The 25,074-nt window shown below is 57.0% G+C and overlaps 1 protein-coding gene across 3 annotated transcripts; it reads right to left on the reverse strand.

Moving 5' to 3' along the window:
- Positions 1-125: 125 nt before the first annotated feature.
- On the reverse strand, positions 126-24,950 carry CLASRP (CLK4 associating serine/arginine rich protein). 3 transcript variants are annotated; one of them, XR_014305499.1, is made up of 21 exons: positions 24,829-24,950; positions 23,696-23,823; positions 15,085-15,182; positions 14,447-14,548; positions 14,156-14,235; positions 11,982-12,066; positions 10,626-10,774; positions 9,665-9,761; positions 8,383-8,461; positions 8,223-8,296; positions 6,875-6,916; positions 5,663-5,878; positions 5,256-5,546; positions 3,527-3,790; positions 3,238-3,281; positions 2,835-2,895; positions 2,521-2,579; positions 2,405-2,451; positions 781-863; positions 497-521; positions 126-273 (listed from the first exon to the last, which is right to left on the reverse strand). XR_014305499.1 is itself a non-coding variant. In XM_082710691.1 (21 exons), exons 2-21 carry the CDS (start codon positions 23,792-23,794, stop codon positions 231-233), a joined length of 2,034 nt encoding a protein of 677 aa, XP_082566817.1. In that variant the 5' UTR covers positions 23,795-23,823; positions 24,829-24,950; the 3' UTR covers positions 126-230. The 3 variants fall into 3 exon arrangements, 1 of the variants encoding a protein (XP_082566817.1); XM_082710691.1 differs by having other exon boundaries at positions 3,242-3,281; XR_014305500.1 differs by lacking the exon at positions 497-521 and having other exon boundaries at positions 761-863.
- Between the last annotated feature and the right edge of the window lie 124 nt (positions 24,951-25,074).

Consider the following 25,074-nt stretch of genomic DNA (forward strand, 5'->3'; position numbering starts at 1 on the left):
AACCAGACACCCACGTTGGGGCAGGACTTGCCACAGAGGCTCCTAGTGTTGGCTCCCATCCCTGAGCCAGCTCCCTCCCCAGCTGCCTCTGCTGGCCAGACCACACAGAGGACACCGAGCCCAGGTCAAGGGAATTAAATAATGAGTGATTTTATTTCATTAGAGATCAAACCAGCAGCATCACAGCCTGAGCCCTCACCCCCCCATCTCCCTGCCCCCCACACTTCAGCCTAATGTCGATAATGGGGACTTCGAGATCGGGACCTTGAGCGCCTGGAGAGAGAAAGAGGGGTGCCATGAGGGCTGGGAGGAAGCAGCCACATGGTATGCACACACACTCACAAACTTGTGACCCCTGGGACGTTGGTGATGGGGGAGTGTGCTGCAGAGGGAGGAACATTAACAAGGGTTGAGGCCACAGAAGGGCTGCCAGGTGGAGATGAAGAATCAGGGCAGGGACAAGGTCATCTTCCAGGGAGCTGGTAGGCTGGCTTACCTTCGGGAAGAGCTGTATTCTCGACCTGGAAAATTAAGAGAACAAAGCCGATGCTCAGGGACCAGGCTCCCGGGCTGCAGCCAGTCCCCTCCCCTCAGCACCCAGGACCCCGCAAGGAGCACTGCTTCTAAAGCCTGCCGTTCCCTGTGTCTAAGCTATCACATTGATGCACGTGTCTTAAGAATACTAACCCACGGAAAACCATGGCGGAAAATGTACCAGGTTTCCTGCAGCCCAATTTCGGAGTCTAGCGCTCCCGGCCACATGGCTGTAGAGATACTCACTGTAACGGGGGGAGGGTGAGCGGCTCTGTCGGCTGTACTGGCGTTCCCATTCTTCTCGCTCCTTCTCTCTACGTTCCCGCTCCCTGCAGGGGGAAAGAGAGGCAGGAGCACACATGAGCATGTGCTGAGAACACTGAACTGAAGGGCGAGGCTGGCTGTCTGGCCAGAGCAGGTGCTTCCAACATCCCGGCCCAAGTAGCAGAGTCAAGATGCAGGCAGTGCTGCTGTCCTTGCTCGGACACGAGAGCACTGGGCTCAGAGGAATACCGGCTGAGGAGAATGGGACTGAGCTCTCAGCCAGCTTCACTTTGAAAGGCGTGCTGAACAGACGCGGGATTGAGCTGGAAAGTTCAACCTTCTCCGGTCACACTCAGGTAGTCTCAAACGCAGGGACCAACGCACTAAGTGCTTCACTGGCCTTTGTCAGGATGCCCGGGACTTGTGACCCCAAGGGCTATATTTACTGGGCCCCTTGTGCTTGCCTGACCTGGATCCGTCTGAATCTGCCCAACAGCCTGTGAGCGGGGACAACTATTCCATCCCCATTTAGCAGACGAGCAAACTGAGGCGCAGACACGAAAGCTTGTGGTGAGCGGAGGCAGGCTCAGAATCCAGCTCCGACTGACCACAGTGCCGAGTCCCCGGGTGCCCGCTTTCCCAGCTGATGGAGGCAGGCCGCACCCTGAGGCCCAGCACATGATGCGTGTGCACCGAGCACAGTGATGAGACAAGCAGCAACCTGCCAACATGCGGGGCCCCGCGCAGGAAGCCAGGCAGCAGGGACCCCAGGAGAGGAAGAGGAAGGAGCCTTGGCTCAGAGAAATGAGGCTGCTCGTGAGCTCATGAGGACCGACAAGCAGCTGGAGACACGGCCCTGCTGCTGACGGACAGGCCTTCCTCACAGCACTGAGTACTCAGGTCTCCATTTCTGCCCACCACCCGAGTAGGCCTGCGCTCTCAGAGCAGGTCATGCCCCAGCTACCCTGCTAGGTTGTCATCAAGGTCTATCCCGGCTGCAAAGGATGAAGTGAGGCCTGAGAGGTCCAGCGCCCACAGACAGGCAGAGCCAGGACCGGATGCCACGGCTGCCTGGTCTAGGATGCGAGCCCGGCCCCTTTGTAGTTAAGAGCCGAGAAACAGAAGGGGAGCAGGTAGAAGCTGTCACGGAACCAGCCTGCTGAACACCACCTCTGATCTGGGGGCTGGGCGCATGGCAAGAACCTCGCAGTCAGACCTGCCCACTCGTCCATCTCAAGTGACATCACCCACAAGCAAGGAAACAAAGCAGGGCATGCCAGATGGAGGTCAGCGCTCTGAAAAAACACGGCAGACTGGGAGGATGGCGGGGCACGAGGTGCTACTCCAGACAGGATGGTTGGGGAGGGCCCCCCAACGAGGGAAGCCAGAGAGGAGAACACAAAGGCCCCGTGCATCCTGGCCAGCACAGCTGGGAGGAGCCATGACAGCCAAAGCCAGAGGCTGGCAAGGCCAGATAGGCACTCGGACCTTTTCCCACCTGAGGGCTGGGGTAGGCAGCAGGGCTAGGAGTGAGGTGGTAGGGAAAAGGAGGGCAGCCCAAAAGTGGGGGGCCGCGACCCAGATATGGGAACCATGATCGTCTTACTTCATGCGGATCTTGCGGGCCATGGCTCGAAGCTCGTCCTCCCGTTCCTGTTGGGCGGATGTGGCCATGAGGGCGGGCCAGCTGGCACCCGGCCCCGGGCCCGGCCCTCACCTTACCTGCCGCTCATGCTCCTGCTGGATCATCTTCTCCTGGGCCGCCTTCTTATCCGCCTTGACTGCGGGGAAGGAGAGACGTCATGGTGGTCGAGGGGTACCCCCAAAAGTACCCCCCCTTCAAAGACAGCAAGACTGAAGCCAGAGAGACCAACCAGATGGCCACAGCACTTAGCAGGGGAAGGGCATGCACACTGAATCTCCCCCAGAGTGCCACTGTGCTGACGCTTGCCTGGCCGGGAGCGGGCAAGGCCCCCAGGCTAGGCTGGTGGGCAGAGGCGCGGAGACCAGGGACGGGGTGGGGTGGGGAGACATACACTGCCTGTTCAGTGCTTTCTGCATCCTCAGCTTCAGCTTCTCCTGCGGTGTCAGCTTGGGCTGGGGAAGGGGGAGAAGAGACGGGAGAGGGGGTGGGTGTCCGGAGCTCCTACCACCCACCTCATCCAAGAGCCTGGGATTTGTAGGGACACGTGGGGAGCAAGAATTGGCCGCAGACACCCCTCACAAGCGTCTGAGAGGCCTGGGGACAGCTGGAACCCCAGTGGACAGTGAGGAGGGGAGGAGGACACAGACCTCACAGGTCAGAGCATTCCCGGCCCGCTTCAACCCCAGGGCTGGATCTCCCGGCCCCCCCCCAGGTCCCCCCCTGCAGGCCCACCGGGCCCAGCTCTCGGGCACTGCTGCTGGCGGGAATTAGACGGGCGAGTTCCAAATTCTTACTGACTTTGGCAGCTCCTGTCTCTTTACCAGCGGCAGGTTCGGTCCTGGGAGGAAGAAAGGGTAGCTGCCACCTCTGACCCCAAACCACTTCACCACCGCCCACAGGGAGGGATCATGCCCCTCTCGGATCCCTCAGGACTGAGCCATGTCCCCTCAGACCCCTCCAGAGGCAGGACCAAGCTCTCTTCCAAGAGCAGAGGACCAAGCTGTCTTCCAAGAGCAGAAGCTCTCTTCCAAGAACCTTCCCCGAGGCTGCCCGCTCTCCTCCTGCAGCCCTGCCCCAGCTCACTTTTTCAGCTTCTCGCCCACAGCGGGGGACGCCGCCGGCCTGGTCAGCTTCTCCCTCGGGGGCGATGGCGAGTGGCTCTGGCTGCGGCTGCGGCTGCGGCTGGGGCTGCGGCTGCGGCTGCGGCTGGGGCTGGGGCTGCGGCTACGGCTCAGGCTGCGGCTGCGGGATGGGCTGAGGGACCAGCTGCTGCGGCTGCGGCTACTGCTGTGGTGCCGGGGACCCCGGCCGCCCCGCCGGTACCGGTCCCCGGAGCGGGAGCGGCTCCTAGGGGCACGGCAGGGCGTGGGGAGCCGTGAGGAGCTGGGAACCCCCTCTACACACCCCCAGCCTGGCTCAGAAATTATGGCCCTCCCCCTGGGCCCTGTGGAAGCTCCAGGTGTAACCACCCTGGCTGCTCCCTGGCCTCGATCTGCATCTACACGGAGCTCACCCTCCAGATACAACCACCCGGAGACGGCTCCTGCTTCTCACTCAGGAGACACACTCCCCTGCTCCCCTGGGATGTGACCCGGCTGACCAGCGCCCCTTTTCTACACATGGTGCCCAGCTCCAGGCTACCAGGGGCTGTGACCTCACCCACACCCCCAGCACACTCCTCACCTTGCTGGGGTCCAGTGGGGACCACCCCCCTTGCCCACTCTTTCCACCCACCTACAGCACAGACCCACGAGACCCAGCTGGGGCACATGCAGTCCCATCTTCTCTCTGTTTGGGATGCTGGGCACTTCTCGGCAAGGGCTCACCCCCAGGCTGATGTTCGAGATGGGGCCAGGCCCCCTCCCGTGCCCAGCCTTTCTCCTGTGGTAGCCCTGTGTCAGGCTACAAAGAACAAGCTGGAAGCCAAGTCTAGGCCACACACAGATTCTACCGGGACTAACCAAGTTTTTACAAAACTCAAATTTGTGTGCGACGTTGACAAAATGAACTACCTTTTAAAAGGGGACTCTCCACTTCTCTTGAGAAAACAAGCCAGGACAACACCGGGCCTGCCACTGCACAGCTAGCTGACAACCCGACTAGAGGGGACACGTGTGCCCCAGTCCATCCAGGCCCACCTGGTCCCTTTATTTTACCTGCCAGGCCCTGTAGGAACTGACGCTGAGACACAGGCGACAAGAGACAAGGCTGGTAGCAGTGGCACCTGCCCAACACTAGGCCCTGTACCCAGCACTCACGTGCATCACTTGTCATACCTTCACAACGACTCCACAAAGGGAACACTATCCTTCCTTTACACAGGAAGAACCAGGAAATTTCTGAGCAGGGTCAGGATTTGAAGCCAGGTTCACCCACTGAGCCGCACCGACATGAGGCAACCCCGATCCCACCAAGGGAGAGCCCAGGAAGGCCGCTCCACTCCTCAGGGAACTCGTTTCCTACCCTGCCTGCAGCATCTCTCTACCGCAGAGGGAGCAACCCAGCCCTGGAGGCCAGCCAGGTCCCTACTACAAGCCCCAGGACACCCTGGAGTGTCCGCATACCTCTCTACACCTCCCCAGGGAACCGCGCAGCCCCCCTCCCAGGGAGGACCAGCTCAGTCCCCTCAGAACGTAGCTGTGCTCCAGCCCTCGTCACCACATGGGAGGAGTCGGGGTGAGGCACATCTCCCCTGCAAACCGAGTGCTTCCTCACACACTGGCAGTGGCCCATTCCCCTCCCTCAGAGCCAGGTCTGACTGACCCGGGGCTGTGCCCTCCCCCAGGCCCCCCCACACATCAGCGCCACACACCTGCTTCTGCGCCGGGGCCCATAACCACCGCGCCGGGCAGGCGAGCGGGAGTACCGGTGTCCATCTCGGGAGCCCCCGCCAGAGTGCCGCCGGCCGCGGCTCCGGGAACGTGAATAGCGCCGGGAACGGGACCGAGAGCGGGACCAGGAACGGGAACGGGAGCGCGCATGGCGGCCTGAGCGGTAGTAGCCCCCGCCTCGGCGGGAGCGGGAGCTGGAACGGGAGCTGGAGCGGGAGCTGGAGGTCCTCGAGGCGGAAGAGGAGGAGGAGGAGGAAGAGGAGGAGCGGCGGCTGCAGGCGGGGCACGGAGGGCCGGTCAGCACGGGCCTGGGCCAGGGCCCCCCACTGCCCCGCGTCCCCTCCCATAGTGGCCGGGGCGTAGGGCGGGCAGCGTGAGCGTTACCGACCGGGCGCTGGCATTACGTCCCGGTGCGGGGCCGCCGGGCTGGGGGGGTGCGGGGGGCTTCCCTGTGGTGGCCCCTGATGCGGCTGCTGCCGCTGCAGCCGCAGCTGCCTCCTCATCGCTGCCCCCAAAACTGGTGATGAACGTGATCTTCTCTTCACGGCCTGGGGTCGGGGAGCGGGAACGGGAGCGGGACTCAGAGCTGGACTCAGAGGGTGACCTACGGAGCAGGGAAGAGAGGACTCAGCTGTCCAGCTCTCTGGGAGTCCACAGGCTGACACGCATGGTGCAGAGCCCCACAAATGAGCACTGTCGGACACCCAGCACCAACACACCTGGCTGAAGGGCAGAAAGGAACCCAGCTATGCAAGGGCTTAACTCAGCCACAGAGCCTCAGCAAAATATGCAAGAAAGAGAGCGACAACGAGTTGTACTAATTTCGTGTTAACTATTAAAGAATAATGAGCAGGGGTGCCTGGGTGGCTCGGTGGGTTAAGCCTCTGCCTTCAGCTTAGGTCATGATCTCAGGGTCCTGGGATCAAGCCCCGCATCAGGCTCTCTGCTCGGCAGGGAGCCTGCTTCCCCCTGAGCAGATCTGCAGATTTAACCTGGGAGGATCACTTCAACACAGACATCCATCAAGCAAGTTCTACACTGTTAAGCATGGCACAATTCCATTGTTATAAAAAAGAAAGTACCCATGTCCTCAGATTGAGTGTCTACCTACACTGACCTTGTACCCAGAGGTACCCGTCTCGTCTCCTGTCCTCCTAAGAGCCCAGAGTGGCAGGTCCCTCGCACCGCATTCTGAAGAGGGTACCAGGTTTAGGCTGACGTCTGTCCCTCTTCAAGGCCCATGCCCCATCGCTCCCACACCCTGGAGACACATGTGTGCGAGGCCAGGCCCTCGTGTGCAGAATCTCTCACTGCTTATTTCTGGGAGTTTAGATCAAAGACACCTCTGATTTCTCTAACAGACTTTTTGCCATGCTTGCTCATTTTTAATATATGACTACATTGTGTTTAATTCAGAAAAAAAAGTTCACATTTAAAGAAAAAAACACCGGGAAAGCAGAATAACATTTTGGAAATCAGAATAACGATCGAGACCCACAAATGACAGCGGGTGCTAAGAACCACTGACCCCCCCCCCCACCCCCGGCCCTGCCCCTCCACCAGGTTTGCTGGCTGCCCCTCCTTGGGCCCTGGAACTCACCGTTTATAGGGATCGTAGGTAGGGCTGTCTCGGCGGGCATAGCTATGGAAAGAAAAGCGGAGTAGGACAAATAGGGGCTTGGGATCCGAGTGGGTGAAGAACTGGTTCCACTCACCCAACCAAGGAGCCCAAGGGCAGATACTGGGCACTGTGAGTAGGGGGCTGCTAGCCAGGTTTTAGGCCCTACCTTGATCCCTCTGCCTACCCATCTCTGATCTGTGCAAAGCAGGGACATCGGCCACACGCCGCAAACAATGTCCTGGGCCCCTCCCGACCCTGGGCAACAGACTCCAGGAGCCTGAGTCCTGCTTGGGCTCGGAACCCCAGAGTGCAGCATCCCTCCTGCCATTCCAAGTCCCTGGTCCTGTGACCTGGATCCCAGCTGGTTCATGAGAGCGATGGTAAAACCAGAAGCGCTGCAGTGTCTCAGATGCTCACTGCGTGCCGGGTACTGAGTACCTCACTTCTATGAACACAGATGCCCTTCATGACAACTCTCGGGGGTCATTCACAGCTCAGAGCTCAGGACACCGAGGCCCAGAACAGAGGAATCACTTGCCCAGCGTCACACAGCTCTTAAATCAAAAAGCTGAGCTCCCCAGCCAGGCCCTGTGGCCCCGAGCCTGCACCTTTATGTGCTACATGACTGCACCCCTATGGGGAGGAGGATGACAGCAACAACCAGTGCAGCTTTCCCGGACCCCACACCAAGCCCTGAGCCCACACCAGGCTGCTTAAGGCCCACAGCTACCCTCAGGGACTCTCCCTGCCCGGAGGCGGGGGAGCAAAGAGGCATGAGTTTGCACTCAGCCTCCAGGGCTGACAGGCAGAGGCAGGCTCGTCTGGAGGCCACTTGACCTGGGCAGACTCTGTGCCACAACAGGCCACCTCCTCCCAACCTGCTCCAGACCTCAAAGTGGACCCTGGTGCGCCCCAATCCTTGGAGATCACAGTGCTTTTTCCAAAGGAGGAAACTGAAACTCAAGGGAAGTCATTTGCCCCAAATCTGACAAGGACATGGCCCAGGAGGAGAACCAGGAAGGACTTCAGGGACAGGGCTGTTCCCCTTGACTCTGCCCTCCTCTTCAGCTACCCCACACCACCTCCACATTGGTGCCTGGGACACCTGGCAAGAGTCCAAGTCCAGAAGGGTGAGGGGAGTGGCTGGCAGGGCAGGGTGTCCACGAGGCCATCCCTACCCTAAACTTTCCCCGTTTCCTGCCCTACCAGGAAGACTCTGCTCACAAGTCCAAGCCTGACCCTAAAGAGTCTCCGTGAACCCCAGCCCCTCCCCCAGAGCCCTGAATGAGGCTGGAAGGGCAGGGGCAGAGGGGAGAGCTCACTCTACCTGGGTGGGCTGATCTTCCGGCCCCTCAGTCGCTTCTCCCGAAACTCCCTTCGCTGGCGCCGGGAGCGGCGGCCCTGGAGAAGAGTGGACACCCTGCTGGTGAGGGATGTGCCTCCCTGAGCCATGCTCGTCCCGCCCCCCACGCCGGCCAAGCCCTCACCGAGTACATGGCCTTCTCTTCCTCAAGGGCCTTGGCATGCTTGATAGCCTCTGCCTCCTCCTTGTCTTTCCGGAGCATCCTGTAGAGGAAGGGAGGGGGTCATAACGGAGGGGGGGCAGGCCACAGGCAGAACTGTCACTGGAAGACCGAGATCCCATGCCACCCTGGGGTCTCTGCTTCGTTCAGTGCTATTACTGAGCAGCTACTGCATGCGGCGCTATTGTGCGGACTGAGGATTCATTACTGAAAACAAAAATCCTGGCCCTCGTGGGTCTAGGTTCTGGAAGAAGATAATGACCCAGGCAACGTGACAAGTAGTAAGTTAAACAGTGAAAACCTGGTCCGGAAGATACATTGCAGATAGGGGAAAAAGGACCGGGGGACGGGCGGAGCTGCTGCAGCTTTCAATAGGAATATCAGGGGACTGAGGAGAAACCACAGGGAATAAGCAACACAAACGCCAGCAGAGCCACCGAGGCAGGTAGCAGTGGGGAAGTCTGACGGCGATACATAAAATCTTTAAAAAAAAAAAAGAAGAAAGAAAGAAAAAAAAGGGGCGCCTGGGTGGCTCAGTGGGTTAAGCCACTGCCTTCGGCTCAGGTCATGATCTCAGGGTCCTGGGATCGAGTCTGGCATCAGGCTCTCTGCTCAGCAGGGAGCCTGCTTCCCTCTCTCTCTCGGCCTGCCTCTCCATCTACTTGTGATTTCTGTCAAATAAATACATAAAATCTTTAAAAAAAAAAAAAGAAGAAGAAGTCTGACGGCAGAGAGGAGGCTCGGGAGGGAGGAGGCACGGAGGCCGCGTTGGGGCAGTGTGTGCAGGCTAAAGAGCAGAGGAACAGAAAGATAGGACCTTGTGGCTGAGGTAAGGACTCCGGCTGCCCTAGTGCCAGGGCCCTCGTGGAGGGTTCTGGGTTCAGATGGGATCCCCCAGATTCACACTGGATACCCTGTCCACCAGGGCGGCTGTATAGGATCTGCACAGGGTATGGCCCAGGGAAAGGGCCAGTGAATGGAGCCTCCTCTCCACCAGGGGGTGCTGTCTACCAGGCCCAGGAGCTCCGGGAGCTCTTAGGGATCAGAGGGCCACAGGACAGACACATGGCGCTGTGCTCAGCCTGTTTGTGCAGCGGCAAAGCCTGGTGCTCAGCACCTATCCCAGGAGCTCAGGAGCCTGTGTGTGTGAAGCACTAGTGCTGAGGAGGGAGGCGGCCATCCACAGCAGGGTTAACGACGGACGCCAGGCCTCGAGCATGGAGGAACACCAGCCTGCAGGCCTCACCTGACGAAGTCGCCGTCGGCCATGCCATAGGTCGTGGCCTGCTTGTTGAGATCTGCCACCTGCTCCTGGTTCAGTTCGTCCACATCCACCTCCACGTCTGCACCAAGAGAAACGCTGTCAGAGGCCAAAGCCGAGCGAGAGGACTGGGGAGAAGGGGCAGCGCCCTGGGAGATAGGGGCACAGGGGAGATGCCCACCAGACTGGAGGTCTCTGCAGGCAGGGAACAAGTCAGCTCATCTTGGCATCCCCAGGCTGGCATAGGGCTTGGCCGGAGGGGAGCACGACCAACGGCAGGGGCAGTGGGGGGTTGGGGGAGAGAAGATGTGACGAATGAGGGCCCAAGTGAGCATCAGGATGGATAGGCGAGACCAGTGGACAGAGCGATGTACGATGTGCAGATGGGGACGGACTGGGAGGCAGGTGTGGGTGGGCAGGAGATGGGGGTGGTGGTCATAGGTGTTCAGGACCTAAATGTACTATGAGTAAGTGGAAGGCGGAATGGACACGTTCCGGATATGTGATAAGCAGCAGTGGGCTGACAGGAGGCGGGGAAGACAGGTGGATGGCTGGAGCCATGGGTATTTGGGTAGGGGGAGAACGGCAGTGGGTGGGGAGGGGATGATTCTGCAACTGAATGAACACTTGCTCTCCAGAGGAGACAGAACAAGAGGAAGACAGAAAGGCTGACCCAAGCAGAAGAGAACGGAGACAGAACCCAGGTAGGGACAATATCATAAAAGCAGTGTCCTAGAAATGAGAGAGGAGAGAGACAGAGAGGGAGGCCGGCACAGAGGAGCACACGAGTGAGGACTGGGAGGACAGCCGAGGCTGGAGTGCCCCAGAGCAGGGACAGGAGAGACGGGGCTCGTCAGTGCGGGGCGCCCCACAGAGGGTGAGGAACGAGACACAAAAACGATGCCCAGGGACTGCGGGGTTGGGGAGGGCAGAGAGGGGACCCCACCGATGTCGGGGATGACCTCATCTTCGTCCGAGTTGCTCTCCTCCTCGGCTGGTGACTCCTCCTCCTCTGGCTTCTCCGCCGCCTTCTCTACCTCGGCCACGGTGCTGTCTTCATAAGTGTAGCCAATGGAGGCCTTCTTTTCCGCCAGCCTGGGGCGGGGGAGCCCATGAGCCAGGAGGGCCCCAGGCAGGACGCAGCCCAGAACCAAGACTTGAGAGCACATGGACTTCCCAAGCTCTAGCCTCTTGAGGGCGCCCTTGCCTCTGGCCCCTCATACATGCTCTCCCTCAGCCTAGAACCTTCTGCACCTGCCTCGCACTGGCCCCTCCATCTTCCTCCAAGCTCCAGCTCCAGGGTCAGCAGGAAGCTGTCCCCCCAGGCAGGGTCAAGCACCATCCTGAGCTCCTCAGCCGTACCCACATGGAGTCATGACTGTCCGGAAACAGATCTCTCCCCCTGGCAGACTGAGCTCAAAAGGGCAAGACCCAGAATTATCCTGGGTAACAGTATGGCCCAGCTTTACCCAGAACAGATGAGCAGCCTCAAGCACGCATGTTGCTAAATTAATTTAGTCAACGTTCCCAGATGTCCCTCAAGTGTCAACCTCATCATTAAAGTGGGCTCATGGGTAGGCATCAGTCATCGAGAAGCTTCCACAGCATCCGTGCAAATCCCAGATGAAGGAGGGCAACAAGAGCTCATGCTCAAAGGGGAAGGCTGGGCAGCAGGAGGGAAGCAGTCGTGCTCCAGCACTGCTATGGACAGGAGGGCTGAGCACTGCCCCACAGGAGGACAGGGCCACCCCGGCAGAAGGAACAAAGAGAGAAGGGAGACTGCCCGCCAGGGACCTCCCTGAGCCAGAGGCGGCTCCACCTACAGGCCTGTCACCCCCCCCACACTGCTGTTCCTCCAGGGACACAGCCCGGAGACCCCCCTCTCCAGAGTGACGCCACCTGCAGACGAGCCCACACAGGGCAGGCATAGGACAAACGACCCACAAGCTCCATCCACTGCGGGAATGGGGGTTGCGAGCTAGCCACACTGCAGCTCAGCAAGGGGGTCCTCATAGGCAGGATGCAAACCCCGGCCTGGGTCACCCCAGGGCCGGCTCGACCAACTTCACCTCCTACCGTACCCCAAGCTACAAAAGCAATGCAGAGGCTTCTCAGGAAATCCGATCCCTCGGGCACCACTTCCTCCTCTAAGTGTTTATTAAGTGAGCACTTATTATGGACCACACGCTGGCCCAGACTATGGGAAAGCCGAGGTGGATAAGCTGGAGCAGGTGGTGCCCTGGTTGGGCTCACTGTCCCCCTGCCTCCCCCTATGCCTTCATGCCCCCAGACGTCAACTCACTTCTTCTTCTCATCCTCACTGGGTCTCTGGAGGCCTCCGTACAGCTCGTCAATGTAGATCTGGTACAGACACTGTTCCTCCGAGACTGCAGCAAGGGGAGAGGCAGGGGGTCAGAGTGAGGGCGGAGGCAGTGACACAAGAAGGCAGTGAGGGGTAGGAGGGCGGGTACAACCCCAGTTCAGCCAGGCGCAGAGTCACTGGCGGGCACAGCACTACAGATGGCGTGCGGAGGACACAGAGACCATAGGAGGACCCACCACGCGGCCGTGGTGACTGGCGGCGGGGGGGAGGCAGTTAAGTTCTCTCTGGTTTGTTTCCTTTCTGTAAACGGGGAGCCCTAGAAGAGCGAGCTCTTGGCACAGGGGCAACGCAACGATTAACCCTATAAGGGAGGCCTCTGGTCAGATACTTCAGACCTGCAAACTTCTGAGCGCCAGATGTCACCGGGACTGCAGGGGCCCTTCCACCACAGGCCTCTCTGCGACTCAGCTTCAACTATACGTGTTTGAAGCCATCTAGGCTCTCATTTACCCACAACACCTAACATGGGGAGCTCGACGCTGTATCCGAGCCTTCCCTAGTCTTCCCTGCAATGAAACGCATGGGCCTGACTGGCTGCGGGGCCTCAGGCAAGTCCCCTTCCCTCTGCGGGTCTTTTCCATGTGTGAAGTCAGGCTAGGGGGCTGGACGGGGAGCACCGTCCCTTGCTCCCGCAGCACTCCCTACCCCCATCCAGCTCCTGCTGGGGCATACAAAACCCGGGAGAGGGCCCAGCTGGCCTGTCTCACACCAGATGCCTCTTTCTCCCTGCTCCAGCCCCACAGGCTGCCTATGCCCATCCTCCCACCTGCCTCTTCTGCGGCCCCCCTCTCCTCACTAGAGCGCCTCCCCACTCTTCCCCGACCCCCACCTCTGTCAAGCACCTCCGAAAAGAGCCCACCATCCGTGAGAACGCCTCCTCAGCCTGCAATCACCAGCCACGCTGGTGACTGTGTGGCAGCTGCCCTCTCCCCAGTGAGCCCGCCAACCCCGGGAAGGGGGGGCCCGTCACACCACAGGTGCTCAGGAGCGGCGGCAAGGAATGAACGCAAAGTCAGACGGAACTAAGGAAACCCCTGGCTCTGTGGCCAAGTACCCCTGTAGGCCTGGGTGAAGGCAAGAATAGCCCCAATAGTGAAGACGATAAACTTCCCTGATTCTAACGCCTGGCTGGTTGCTAGGATTTTGGCAAGCTTTGGTATCGGAGACACCAAGACAGTCATCTTCGAAACAGAAAGACACGGGAACTGCAAACGCACAGCAGGGGCTGACAGCACCAGGCTCAGGGCCGGAGATTCATGCGCCCCTCACCGGAAACTTACAACCAACCCGGGGGACAGAAACCATCATGACCACCCTTCTCTGGGAGGAGAGCAAGACCCGCCAGGCTAAGGGCCTTGTGTGGCCCATCTTCTCTTTAACTCAACAAGGAAACCCTGGGAAGGGAAGTCTCAGTCCTCAGGACTAAGCTAAAGCTTAGAGCTATCCATCAGGAGGCAGCAGTGGTTAAGGGTGGGGCGAGAATCCCAGATCCTCGGACACGATGTTCCCACCAATTCCTGAGCCTCAATGCCCCCATCCATAAAATGGGTGTGACTGCTAGGGGCTGTGCAGATGTGACGAGATACTTAACACTGACTAAAAGGTCCAGGTCTGTCAGGTTCTGAAATTCCCTGGGCAAGCCCAGAGTGGGGAAAACTGTGAGCCTCCATTTTCTCATTTGTGAAGCAACACGGTGATGGCTCAGAGAACGACACCCACCCATACAAACGTTTGGCAGACTGCCAAACTCTAAATATTCCTGAACAATTCCTAAAAGAAATTTCCTCTTCAGAAATGACATTCTGACCCAAACAGGCTGGGGGAAACACGCAGAGTGAAATAGTGTGCTCCTGCTATCTTCCCTAACTATTTAGGACAAAAGGCAGGAGAGGCAGAGGGTGTGGGATAGGGAAGTGACCTCCGCAGGACCATCTCACTCAGGAGACACACCTATACTGGTCCAGAGATGGAGGCCTGAGAGAAAAAGAGCGGGGAGCAAACCCCCAGGTCCCGTAGGAGAAAGCACTGGAGTAAAAGTGGTCTCCCCACATCCACGGACGCCCAACCCGCTCGCCATGCCCCAGCTCACTCACTGCCAGCGAAGTCGTTCTGCACCAGGCCTCGGTAGCGCTCGTAGTTACATTTCCGCTCATCTGACTCCTGTTCTGGGGAGCTTGTGGGGATGTCAAGGTCTTGAGATCAGAGGAAAAGGGAAAGCCCCACCCCAAGCCAGCAGGAGTAGGGGAGGAGGAGCCTGGCTCAGGCTGGGAGGCTCCCCGCTGACATACCTCCTTTCCAGGAAGGGGACAGACAAGCAAAGGCTTGGGAAAAGGTGGGGAAGCAGGCAGCTCAGGCTGCCTGGCAAGGCCTGGGGGGGCTCTTACATGGTGGTAAGCAGCGGGGGCGTGTAGTCGGGGATGTGATCAAGGTGGGCACGGACATCGAAGCGGTCAATCATGTTGTTGGTGTCCCCCTGCCAGGGCATCCTGAAATGGGGAGCAAGGAGTTGAAGTTCCCCAGTGCCCACACCTGTTCCCTGTCACCCCAAGCTTGGGAGCCTGGCCCTCAGTTCCCTGTGATTTTCCAGGCCATGGGCCCCAACCTCACCCTCGACTTCTCAGTTTCTTATGTCACCAATACACCTGAATCCACATTACAGGCTCCTGGCCTGAATAGGAAACTTGGGGCCCTATTTCTCAGAACCAAACAGAAGTGGGAAACTCAGACCAGATCCCAGGGCCACTTGCTAAAGCCCTGGTCACCCTGAAACATCCCCTCTGCCAACACACTTGCCACTTCATCTGGGCCTGTGGCCCCAGCCCCACCCGTTCCCATCTAAGTCCCCTGAGCTCCCCTGCACACTGCATCCCAACCCCTGCCCACTCTCCCTGGGCCACTGTCAGCTCCTCATGCAGGTCAAGCCTTCCTTGCCCGATTCCCCACATGTCTCTCCACACCCCAGTCCCTTCTGGCCTCCAACCCTGAGACACAGACACCACCCCGGCCTTCTTCTTGGCCTCACATGTTGACGGGGCTCTCGGCGGCCAGGGCGACTGCGGAGTCCAGGTGCACCTTGCATGCTCGGCCATGCACCTGCAGGAACTGCGCTGGGTCCTTCTTCTGCGGGAAGAGACAAGGCAGACGTCACCACCGTGCTGAGCTCCAGCCCTGCAAAACCCAGCTCAGCAGCGAGCTCACCACTGACCGTGAAGTAGGCTGGGCCTCAGAGGTAAACTAACCTGCAGGGGGGTGGACACACTCACGGGGGCCACCTCAGCTCTAGGAACGGGGGACCGTGAGATGGTGAAGAAAGGCTCTGAGCTCTGGCCAACCTTCTGTACAGCCCATACCAAGATCTTCTGCCCCAAAAATATGATCCCCCAAATCTTCACCTCCCCACCCCCACCCCAGGTCACTTATTCAGAGCCAGGCGTGAGCCCTCTGGCTTAGCCTGGCCTCTAAGTCACCGGGCCCACATGAGCACAGGCAAAGATGATCAGGATCATTAACGATCAGAGAAATGCCAACGGGAACCACAAGACACCACTGCACACTCATGAGGACAGCAAAAACTGAAAAGGACAGACGTTAACAGAGTTGACAGGAACATGCAGAAACTGAGCTCTTCAATGGTTAAACAAAGAACTTCCATAAGACCCAGCAATTCCACTCCCAGGGATACAGCCGCCGGAACCGAAAACAGATATTCAAATACTTGTACTCGGATACTCAAGCAGCACGACTCACCATGGCTGAAAGATGAAAACAATCATGTGGCCATCAATAGATGGCCGATAACCCAAACGAGCCAGATTTAGACCCCAAAACCTTGTCAATAACAAGGAGTGAGGAACTACACGTGCTACAACAGGGACGGACCATGGAAACGGTGCTCAGTGAAAGCGGTCAGTCCCAGAAGGCCCCGTGCTGTATGACTCCATTTCTGGGAAACATCCAGAACAGGCAAATCCAGAGAGACAGAAAGTACAGGGATGAGTGCCTGGCCAGGGCAGGAAAGTTGGGGGGACTGACTGCTAATGGGAATGGAGTTCTTTTGGGGATTATGGAAATTTTCTAAAATTAGGCTGTGGTGACGGATGCACCATGCTGTGAATATTCTGAAAACCCCTGAATCATACACTAGGTGAACTATATCTCAATAAAGCTGTTAAGAGGGGCGCCTGCGTGGCTAGTGGCTGAGCCTCTGCCTTAGGCTCAGATCATGATCCCAGGGTCCTGGGATCAAGCCCTGAATCAGGCTCTCTGCTCAGCAGGGAGCCTGCTTCCCAGTCCCTCTACCTGCCTCTCTGCCTACTTGTGATTTCTCTGTCAAAAAAATAAAATCTTGGGGCGCCTGGGTGGCTCAGTGGGTTAAGCCGCTGCCTTCGGCTCAGGTCATGATCTCAGGGTCCTGGGATCGAGTCCCGCATCGGGCTCTCTGCTCAGCGGGGAGCCTGCTTCCTCCTCTCTCTCTGCCTGCCTCTCTGCCTACTTGTGATCTCTGTCTGTCAAATAAATAAATAAAATCTTTAAAAAAAATAAAATAAAAATAAAATCTTTTTTTTTAAAGATTTTATTTGGGGCAACTGGGTATCTCAGTGAGTTAAAGCCTCTGCCTTCGGCTCAGGTCATGATCCCAGAGTTCTGGGATCAAGCCCCACATCAGGCTCTTTGCTCGGCAGGGAGCCTGCTTCCCTCTCTATCTCTGCCTGTCTCTCTGCCTACTTGTGATCTCTGTCTGTCAAATAAATAAATAAAATCTTAAAAAAAAAAAAAAGATTTTATTTATTTATTTGGCAGAAAGATAGAGAGCACAAGTAAGTAGAGAGGCAGGTAGAGGGAGAGGGAGAGGGAGAACCAAGATCTCTGCTGAGCAGAGAGCCCCATGCGGGACTTGATCCCAGGACCCTGGAATCATGACAAGAGCCAAAGGCAGCTACCAACTGAGCCACCCAGGCGCCCCAAGAAATAAAATCTTTAAAAAAAAATAAAGCTGTCAAGAAAGCCCCAACATAGAGGACAATGTCCCCTGAGTCTATGCTCAAGCCCTTGTATGGAGCTCACAATTTCAGGCGTGTCAGAAATGGATGAAATCTACCACCAGTGCTCCCACGGCTGAGCCTTCTGAGTCCCGGACCCTGGCTGGGCTCCTGCTGCGGGCCACATCAGAGAAACCTACAAAAGCCACAAGAAGGACTGCTGCCACCCACTGAAAGCTGGCCAAGCTGCAGGCAAGGCCTCCCCAGGGTCCAAGGCCTCCTCCCCACGCCCTAGTCCGGCCAGCCTGTCCTCTCGTCCAGGCCATTTGGCAGCCTCCTCCAGGGCTCCCCGCTGCCAGCCCGCCCTCCGCAGTTCATCTCCCACACAGGGCCTGGGCAGGGGGGTTTCTGCTAAAACCTGTCAGGCCGCACCACTCTCTGACTCCTCTCTCCCAGCTCTGCCCCAGGCGCACCAGCCTCCACGCCACTCCAGGGCCACTGCACCCATGCTCCACTCGGAACCTCTGTGCTCACTCTTCCCCTGGCCTGCAAAGCTCAGGCAGGTGGCTGCCCTCTGGCTTACTTCAGATCTCTTTCTAGAAGCCTTCCTCATCAACTCTAAGTAGCTCCCTGCACAAGCCCATACTTACTCGCAATCTCTCCTTAACCCCACCTGCTCTCTTCACAACACTGGCCACCACCCCATTCCCCATCTCCCATTCATTTACCAGTCATCCCTCACCCCAGAACGTAACTTCCACAGACAGGGATCGCCGCTCTCTGCTCACCACTGTACTCCCTGTACCCGGAGCAGACCTGCTGTGCTGTGCCCAGAGCAGACCCGCCCCACAGCAGGCGCTCTGGAACATGGGCTGAAGGGAAGAGAGAATGAACCCTGACAAATGAGGAGCCTGAGCCCTGCCCCAAACCCACCAGCATCAAGTTCCCAAAACCCCGCACGTCCTCAATGCCTCCCCCGCCCACCAGCAAAGAGCAGAGGACAGGCACAGAGGACCACAGCTAATGCGGTGTCCCTCCTGCACTCGCCAGGCACCAGGCTGTTCCCACTCAGCTGAGGGGGATCCGCCCAAGGCCACAGTGTCCAGCAGGGGTGGTGCTGTGGGAATCCAACTGCTTGTCCCAAACCTCACTTCCCTCCCTCAGCCCCGTGACAGCCCCTGGCCAAGACTCCCTCGGCGGCCCAGTGCCCAGGTCCCACGGCTATCGGGGGACACTTCTTGCAATACGGACACTGCCTGGTACAGGGAAGCCACTGGCCGTGCCAGCAACCGCAGGAAGGAAAACACATCAGGCTAGGAGTAAAAATCCATGTCCAGGGCCTGGCTCTGCTGGAAGATTCTGGAAAAGCCAATGAACTGTCCTAAAAGCCAGGCCCTGACCTGTTGTTTTGTAAATTTTCTCAAACTTCTCAAGCACAGGACAAAGGTGATCAGTGTTCCTGAAGAGGAAACTGAGCAGTGTGGCCGACTTGCTTGAAATCATGCCAGTGACACACACCATTAGGATTTGAACCCAAATGGGCCTGACCCATAGAAATCCACTGTTTGTTTGTTTTCAGTAATTTTTTTTTTTAACTTTGGTGAAAGGTATATGATAGAAAATCTACCGTGTTAACTACTTTTTTTAAAAAAAGATCTTATTTAAGGGCGCCTGTGTAGCTCAGCTGTTAAAGGTCTGCCTTCAGCTCAGGTTATGATCCCAGGGTCCCCCCCAGGCACCCCATATGTTCGCCACTGCTAAGGGTACCATAGGGTCGCATCAAGGTACATGCACCCTGCAGGGCGGCTGATCTCTAGAACTTCTCCATCTTGCAAAAATGAAACTCCACAGCCAGTGAAGGACTACCCTCTTCTCCTCCCCCACCCCAGCAGCCCCCCTTCTATTTCCTGTTACTAAGGCCACGACTACTTCAGAAACCTCCTATAGGTGGTATCTTGCATCTTCTTTTTTTTTTTTTGGTGCCTGCTTGATTTCACTGGGCATGATGTCTCCACTGCTCCTCCACGTGGCAGCATGTGACAGGATACCTTTTTCCGAGGCTGAACAATATCCCACCGTACAGACAAACCACCTCGTCCACCACTTCTTCAGTCGATGAGCAGTTAGGTTGTTTCCCCATCTTGGCTAGTTTGAGTAACAGGGCAGGGAACATGGGGTGTACAAATACCTCTGCGACACCCGAAGTCCGTTCTTAACCACTGGCCTATCCTGCCTCCAGGATCAGACAGCGTCAGAAGAGTTCACAGACTCTTTCATTCATTCATTTGATAAACAGGCACCCACCACGGGCTAGGCCCCATGCTAGGGCCACGGCAGTGACAGACACAGCCCCAGCCCTACTCTCACCGCTCATAGTCCAGGGCTGGGGACAGACTGCCCCCACCCCGGATAGTGATGACCCAGAGTGGACAGTGCTACGATGGGAGAGCCCAGGGGAATGTCTGACTCAGGCTGGGCAGTGGTGGGGGTAGAGGGGGGTGGGTCAGCCTGGGGTTTTCTCGAGGACAGGCTTGAACTGAGAACTATTTATTGCCCATTTTCTTATCAACAGGGAATTCTTTATCCAAACCATTGATTAAAGAAGAAAGGTGACAAGGACAAGGGGAACAACAGAACCAGGCTTAGCCAGGGGAGAGAGCTGGCACCAAGGACAAATCAGGAGGCGGGAAGCCAGCCTTGTGCGGACCACCCACTCAGCCTGCCCTGAACTACCTCGGCTTCCCCAATGCTCGCCCCACAGCCTCCTCTCCCGTCAAGACGACAAGGCCCATGTGAGCTGCCCCATCCCCTCCTCAAAGCAGCCTTCAACCACTGCCAGCAATAGGACAGCTCCGCTCTGCAAGCTGCTCACGCACCCGCATGGGGACAGCGGCAGCTTGTACGGGCCCACACCACACAGCGCCCCACAGACACCGCTCTTGTTCTTGCCAGTCCTCCCTGTCACCCAGGGAGAAGGGCTGATGATCACCACTGTCCCGAGGGGGAAAATAAAGCTCAGGAGGCTCCCAGCTACCAAGAACAAGAGCCAGAGTGCCCCCGCTCCAGCCTTCTTTCCTCCACACCGTACAGATTCCCGCTTTATCAGGTAGGAAGCACTTCAGTGGCAACCAGAGCCAGCATTTACCGAGCAAGTCACCCCAGGCAGGCCTACGCTGAGGTTGGATGTGCCCCATCTCATCGAGCCACCCTGCGAGGGAGGCGCACGGCCCTCACCATCTGAGGCAGACCAGTAGCTGGCAACCAACCTCTGTTTCCCCTCCCTCAACAGTAACACACTCCTGATATGTGTGGCGCAAGGCCACCCAAGATAGAGCCTATGCCTCTCAGGCGCCTTTGTACCCATACGTGAGCCTGGGACCACTTTCCGGCCAGTGGGATGAGTGGAAGTGTTAGATGCAAACATCTAGAAACTTTATTAAAACTGGCATGAGGGGTGCCTGGGTGGTTCAGTTGTCAAGTGTCTGCCTTTGGCTCAGGACATGATCCCATAGTCCTGCAATTGAGCCCCACATTGAGCTTCCTACTCAGCGGGAAGCCTGTTTCCCCCTTCTTACTCCCTCTACTCATGTTCCCTCTCTCCCTGTCTCTCTGTCAAATAAATAAATAAAATCTTAAAATAACAAAAAACTGGCATGAGCACTTGGATGGACAAGTGGCTGGAGTCTGAGCAGCCCTCTTAGCCCTCCAACGACAGTAAGGGAGTCCACATTCAGCTGAACAACAAAATAGTCCTTGAGCAGAGCCAGCTATTTCAGGGCCTTTGGGGGAAAAGAAAGAAACTTTTATCTTCTCAGCCAAACCTGACTCTTCGGGATACATCATTTCACATGCAAAAAAGGAAACAGGCTCCAGCAGACAGTCACTCCCCCAAGGTCACACTGTACGAAAGCAGAAGAGCTGGAATTTGAACAAAGAGCCCTAGGACTCAAACTCTGAAGACTGAAGCATTTTACTATTTTGCCTCCAGCCTGTATCACTTTGGACGAGTCACTGCACATTTCAGAACTTCTATTTTTGCAACAGAAAGCCCAGGTGAAGTGCCAGAAGAGGTCAGGGTTCAGAGTCTGGGTGAGAATGCCAGCTATGTCCTCTTGCTACATGACTGTAGCCCAGGACTTTCTGAGCCTCAGTTCGCTCATCTGTAAAACGGACGTCAATAAGAACCAAACCCGAGGCTGCCGTGAGGCTCTGATGAAGCGTAAACACCTGTCAAGCACCTGGCACAGAACGGTCAGCACATAAATATGCTCAGTAGCACTGGCCGATTTCATCAGCACCATCGTTAACACGGAGACCGGTCCCAACCTCTCAATGCCGCTCGAAGGCCTCGGAAGTCCCAAAGCTGTGGGCACTGGGTCCAGCTCACCGTGAGCCCTCATTATAGCTCACGGCAGCCCTTTCCTCCTAGACACTGTTTTCCTAGCCCATGCCGGGGCCTCAACTAGGACAGGCCCAGACCCGGGCCCTGCCCTCACGGTCATGCTGCAGTTTTCCCAACACCACCAGAGAGGGGTTCGCCTTGAGCCCAGTGGTTCCTTCCTGGGAGACAGAGGGCAAGTGAGATGCTCTCAGAGATTCATTTCCTACAGTAATAGCAGCCTCTGTTTCACTGGGGACTCTCAGGATTCCAAGAAACCACGCATCTAAAACTCTTCTCACAGAGCCAGGAGCCTGGAAGGAGCAATTAAAATGGTAACTGCTACTCACTATTAGTGAGTTTACTCATTTACTCTTTCAAACTGTATTTGTTGGCCCCAAGCTTAGGACGCAAAGATGACCTGAATACTAGTCCCCAGTCTTAACAGAACTAGATATATACGTATTAAATTCCAAAGGAGAAGAACATGGAGCTGTAATGGCATTTATATGGGACACCTGACTGAGTATGGGGGATGACGGAAGACTTCCTTGAGGACTGAGATCTGAGATGAGCAGTTGTAGTTACCCAAGTATGGGAAGAGCGCATGCAAAGGCGCTGTGCCTATGTAATTCTGAGAGCTAAACTGATAATCTTTATCCATCTTTTGCATTAGAGAAAGTCACTCTAGATAACAAGGAGGCTAGATGGCTGGAGTAAAGGAAGGCGACAGAAAGCAGAGTGGCTTGAGTCTAAGTTGGCGGTGGCGGGGGATAGGGGGGGATGTGGGAGGGGGCAGTGTGTGTGTGTGCAGTGCAAAAAGCCAGACCATGTCGAGGCTTGAAGGATGTGTTGAGGAGCCTGGGCTTTTTATTGAGGGCACTAGGGAGCCATGGAGGAGTTCAGAGCAAGGAAAGGACAGGGTCAGCCTTGTGCTTTAGAAAAGACCTCTCGGAGCGCCTGGGTGGCTCAGTGGGTTAAGCCGCTGCCTTCGGCTCAGGTCATGATCTCAGGGTCCTGGGGTCGAGTCCCGCATCGGGCTCTCTGCTCAGCGGGGAGCCTGCTTCCCTCTCTCTCTCTCTCTGCCTGCCTCTCCGACTACTTGTGATTTCTCTCTGTCAAATAAATAAATAAAATCTTAAAAAAAAAAAAAAAGAAAAGAAAAGACCTCCCCTCTATGGCCATACCACCCTGAACGAGCCCGATCTCGTCTGATCTCGGAAGCTAAGCAGGGTCGGGCCTGGTTAGTACTTGGATGGGAGAAAAGACCTCTCTAGCCCTGCTGAAGAGGACGGATTGGAGAGGGGCAGGAATGAAGGCCAGGAGATCAGGTAGGAGGCCAAAACAGAGATACAGCAGTAAATAGGAACACCTATATTAGTATCATCTAGCAAGAAAATTGAACCTGGTACACTAGTGCCATTTCCAGCTGAGGTCTTAAGGGCAAGTAGGAGTTAAAGAGGTGAGGGGAGACATGACAGGCACAATGCCCTATGGTGACAGGGGGAAAAAGGGCCAAGGGAGCTACCCAAGGATGACACAGAGAGGCTGGCAGAGGTCAGATCAACAAGGGCCTTTTAGGTCACAGGATGGAGTGTGGCCTTCTCTCTAAAAGCAACTGAAGCGGGGCGCCTGGGTGGCTCAGTGGGTTAAAGCCTTTGCCTTCGGCTCAGGTCAGGATCCCAGGGTCCTGGGATCGAGCCCCCGAATCTGGCTCTCTGCTAGGCGGGGAGCCTGCCTCTCTGCCTATTTGTGATCTCTGTCAAATAAATAAATAAAATCTTTAAAAAAAAAATTTAAAAAAAAGCAAACGGAGCATCAAACAGGAAAGTAAAGTGATCATAGTCCCCTTAAATGAATACTGATGGCACTCCCACAGGGTGCCAAGCCAAACCTCAAGAACAGCTAAGCTTTTCTGAGCACTGCAAATATAACAGGAAGACAGACAACCTTCAGGAGGTGGTCAGTCTTCTATCTAGACTGCTCTGTTACAAAACTTCCCTCCTTCCTGCTAACACCAGCTCTGTACTCTTGAGGCCACACCAAAAAAGACAATAGCCTAGAACCAAGAAAATGCCTCTGGTTTTTACCCACGGGTATGCTCAAGAACCAAATACTGAGGAGAGCCCTGAGGAAAGCTGGGCTCTTGTTTGGGCACATTTCCTAGCCCAAACCCCACCAGGATGACCTCCAGGGAAGGTCCCACCCCAGATCAAGGCCAGTTACTCACGATCTTTTCTTTTTTCTTTCTTTTTTTTTTTTTTTTTTTTACTCACGATCTTTTCATAGTACTCCCGCCGCCGCTCTGCCCTCTTCTTATAGTCAACCATCATGCCTCGAAGCTTCCGCTCATGCTTCCGAGCCTCGTGCCACATCGTGGTGAGGCCAAGCTGGGGGCCTCAACCTGGGGGAGGAGAGGGGAGTGTCAGATGGGTTGTAAAAACCGTATAGGCAGAATCAAAGTCACCTAACTAAGCTGGTGACAGAGCCCATCCCGAACACCAGCTTCAGGGAAGGGAAGTGAGGCTGAAGAACTGTGTGCCAGATGCCGGAGCATATTCCTGACAACTCTGATCCAGCACCTTGGGCTTCTGAAACCCACCCCCACCCAGGATATTCTGGAGTGAGTATCCCTGGGAAAGGAGTGTCCTGGATTCCGGGCACTAGAATCAAGGATGAAAGCTGTTGGAAGGTTAGGAGTGAGTGAGTGAAGTAAAGTCCGGAGGCAGGTCCTAAGCAGGTGGGGCTGTAGTTCAAGTCAGGGAGAGGAGCGGAACTGGGGATACCCGTGTGGGTAAGGAATGAATGCAAATGAAGAAAAAAAGACTTTATGGGAACAGAGCAGTGGTATGGGGCGGAGGAGGGGGAATGGGGAGAGGGTGGAGATGGAGGGCAGGTGAAGGGCGTGGACGGAAGATGACAATGCTTGGGGGAGCTGGGGGAACGTGGGGAGGTGCTGTAAATAAAGATCAGATAAATCTGAATGGCGGGGGCGAGGGGGAGATGGGGCGGTGAGAAACCGAGTAGAGAATCAGGGAGGCGGAGCTGGCAGACAGGAGGGGGTGGGCTGTGCTCAGGGGCAAGGCTTGCGGACAGGGGCGGAGCCCAGGTGTTTGGACTGGGATCCCGGGCCGGGTGTGGGCCTTGAGGTTCGGGCTAAGGGTTCTGACAAGGAGGCGGGGCCTGTGGTAAGCAGCGGGATCCGATGCGGCGAGTTTGGGCCCACCGCGGGGGCAGGGGTGCGGCCTGAGGCGCCGCAGGCCGGAGCGGGTGCGGGGCCAGCGGCCGTCGGGGCTGGGGCTCCGCAGAGGCTCAAAGCAGCTCAGGGAAAGGCCAAGGCTAGGGCGAAGCTATGCTGACGCCCGCCCGAAAGCCAGGAAGGAGGTCTGGGCCCGCTGCTTGCACTCACCGGCTCGTCGCCGCCTCCCACCGCTGCGCTCGCGCGCTGCCCGCACCGGAAGCGGAAGTAGGGGGCCGCACGGAGGGGAGAGGCGGAACGTGGCGGAGCGCGCTTCCGCCGACGCGAAGGGCGGGCCCTGGAGGGGAGGGGCGGGGCCTGGAGGAGGCGGTTGGGAGAGGCGGAGCCGGGGAGGTCACCGAGGTTTCGTGCGTGTGGGCCCTGGAGTTTCCCCAGCGGCGAAGAGACCAGACTCCC

The sequence above is a fragment of the Mustela nivalis genome, assembly GCF_964662115.1.
Source record: "Mustela nivalis genome assembly, chromosome: 18".
Classification (NCBI taxonomy): Eukaryota; Metazoa; Chordata; class Mammalia; order Carnivora; family Mustelidae; genus Mustela; species Mustela nivalis.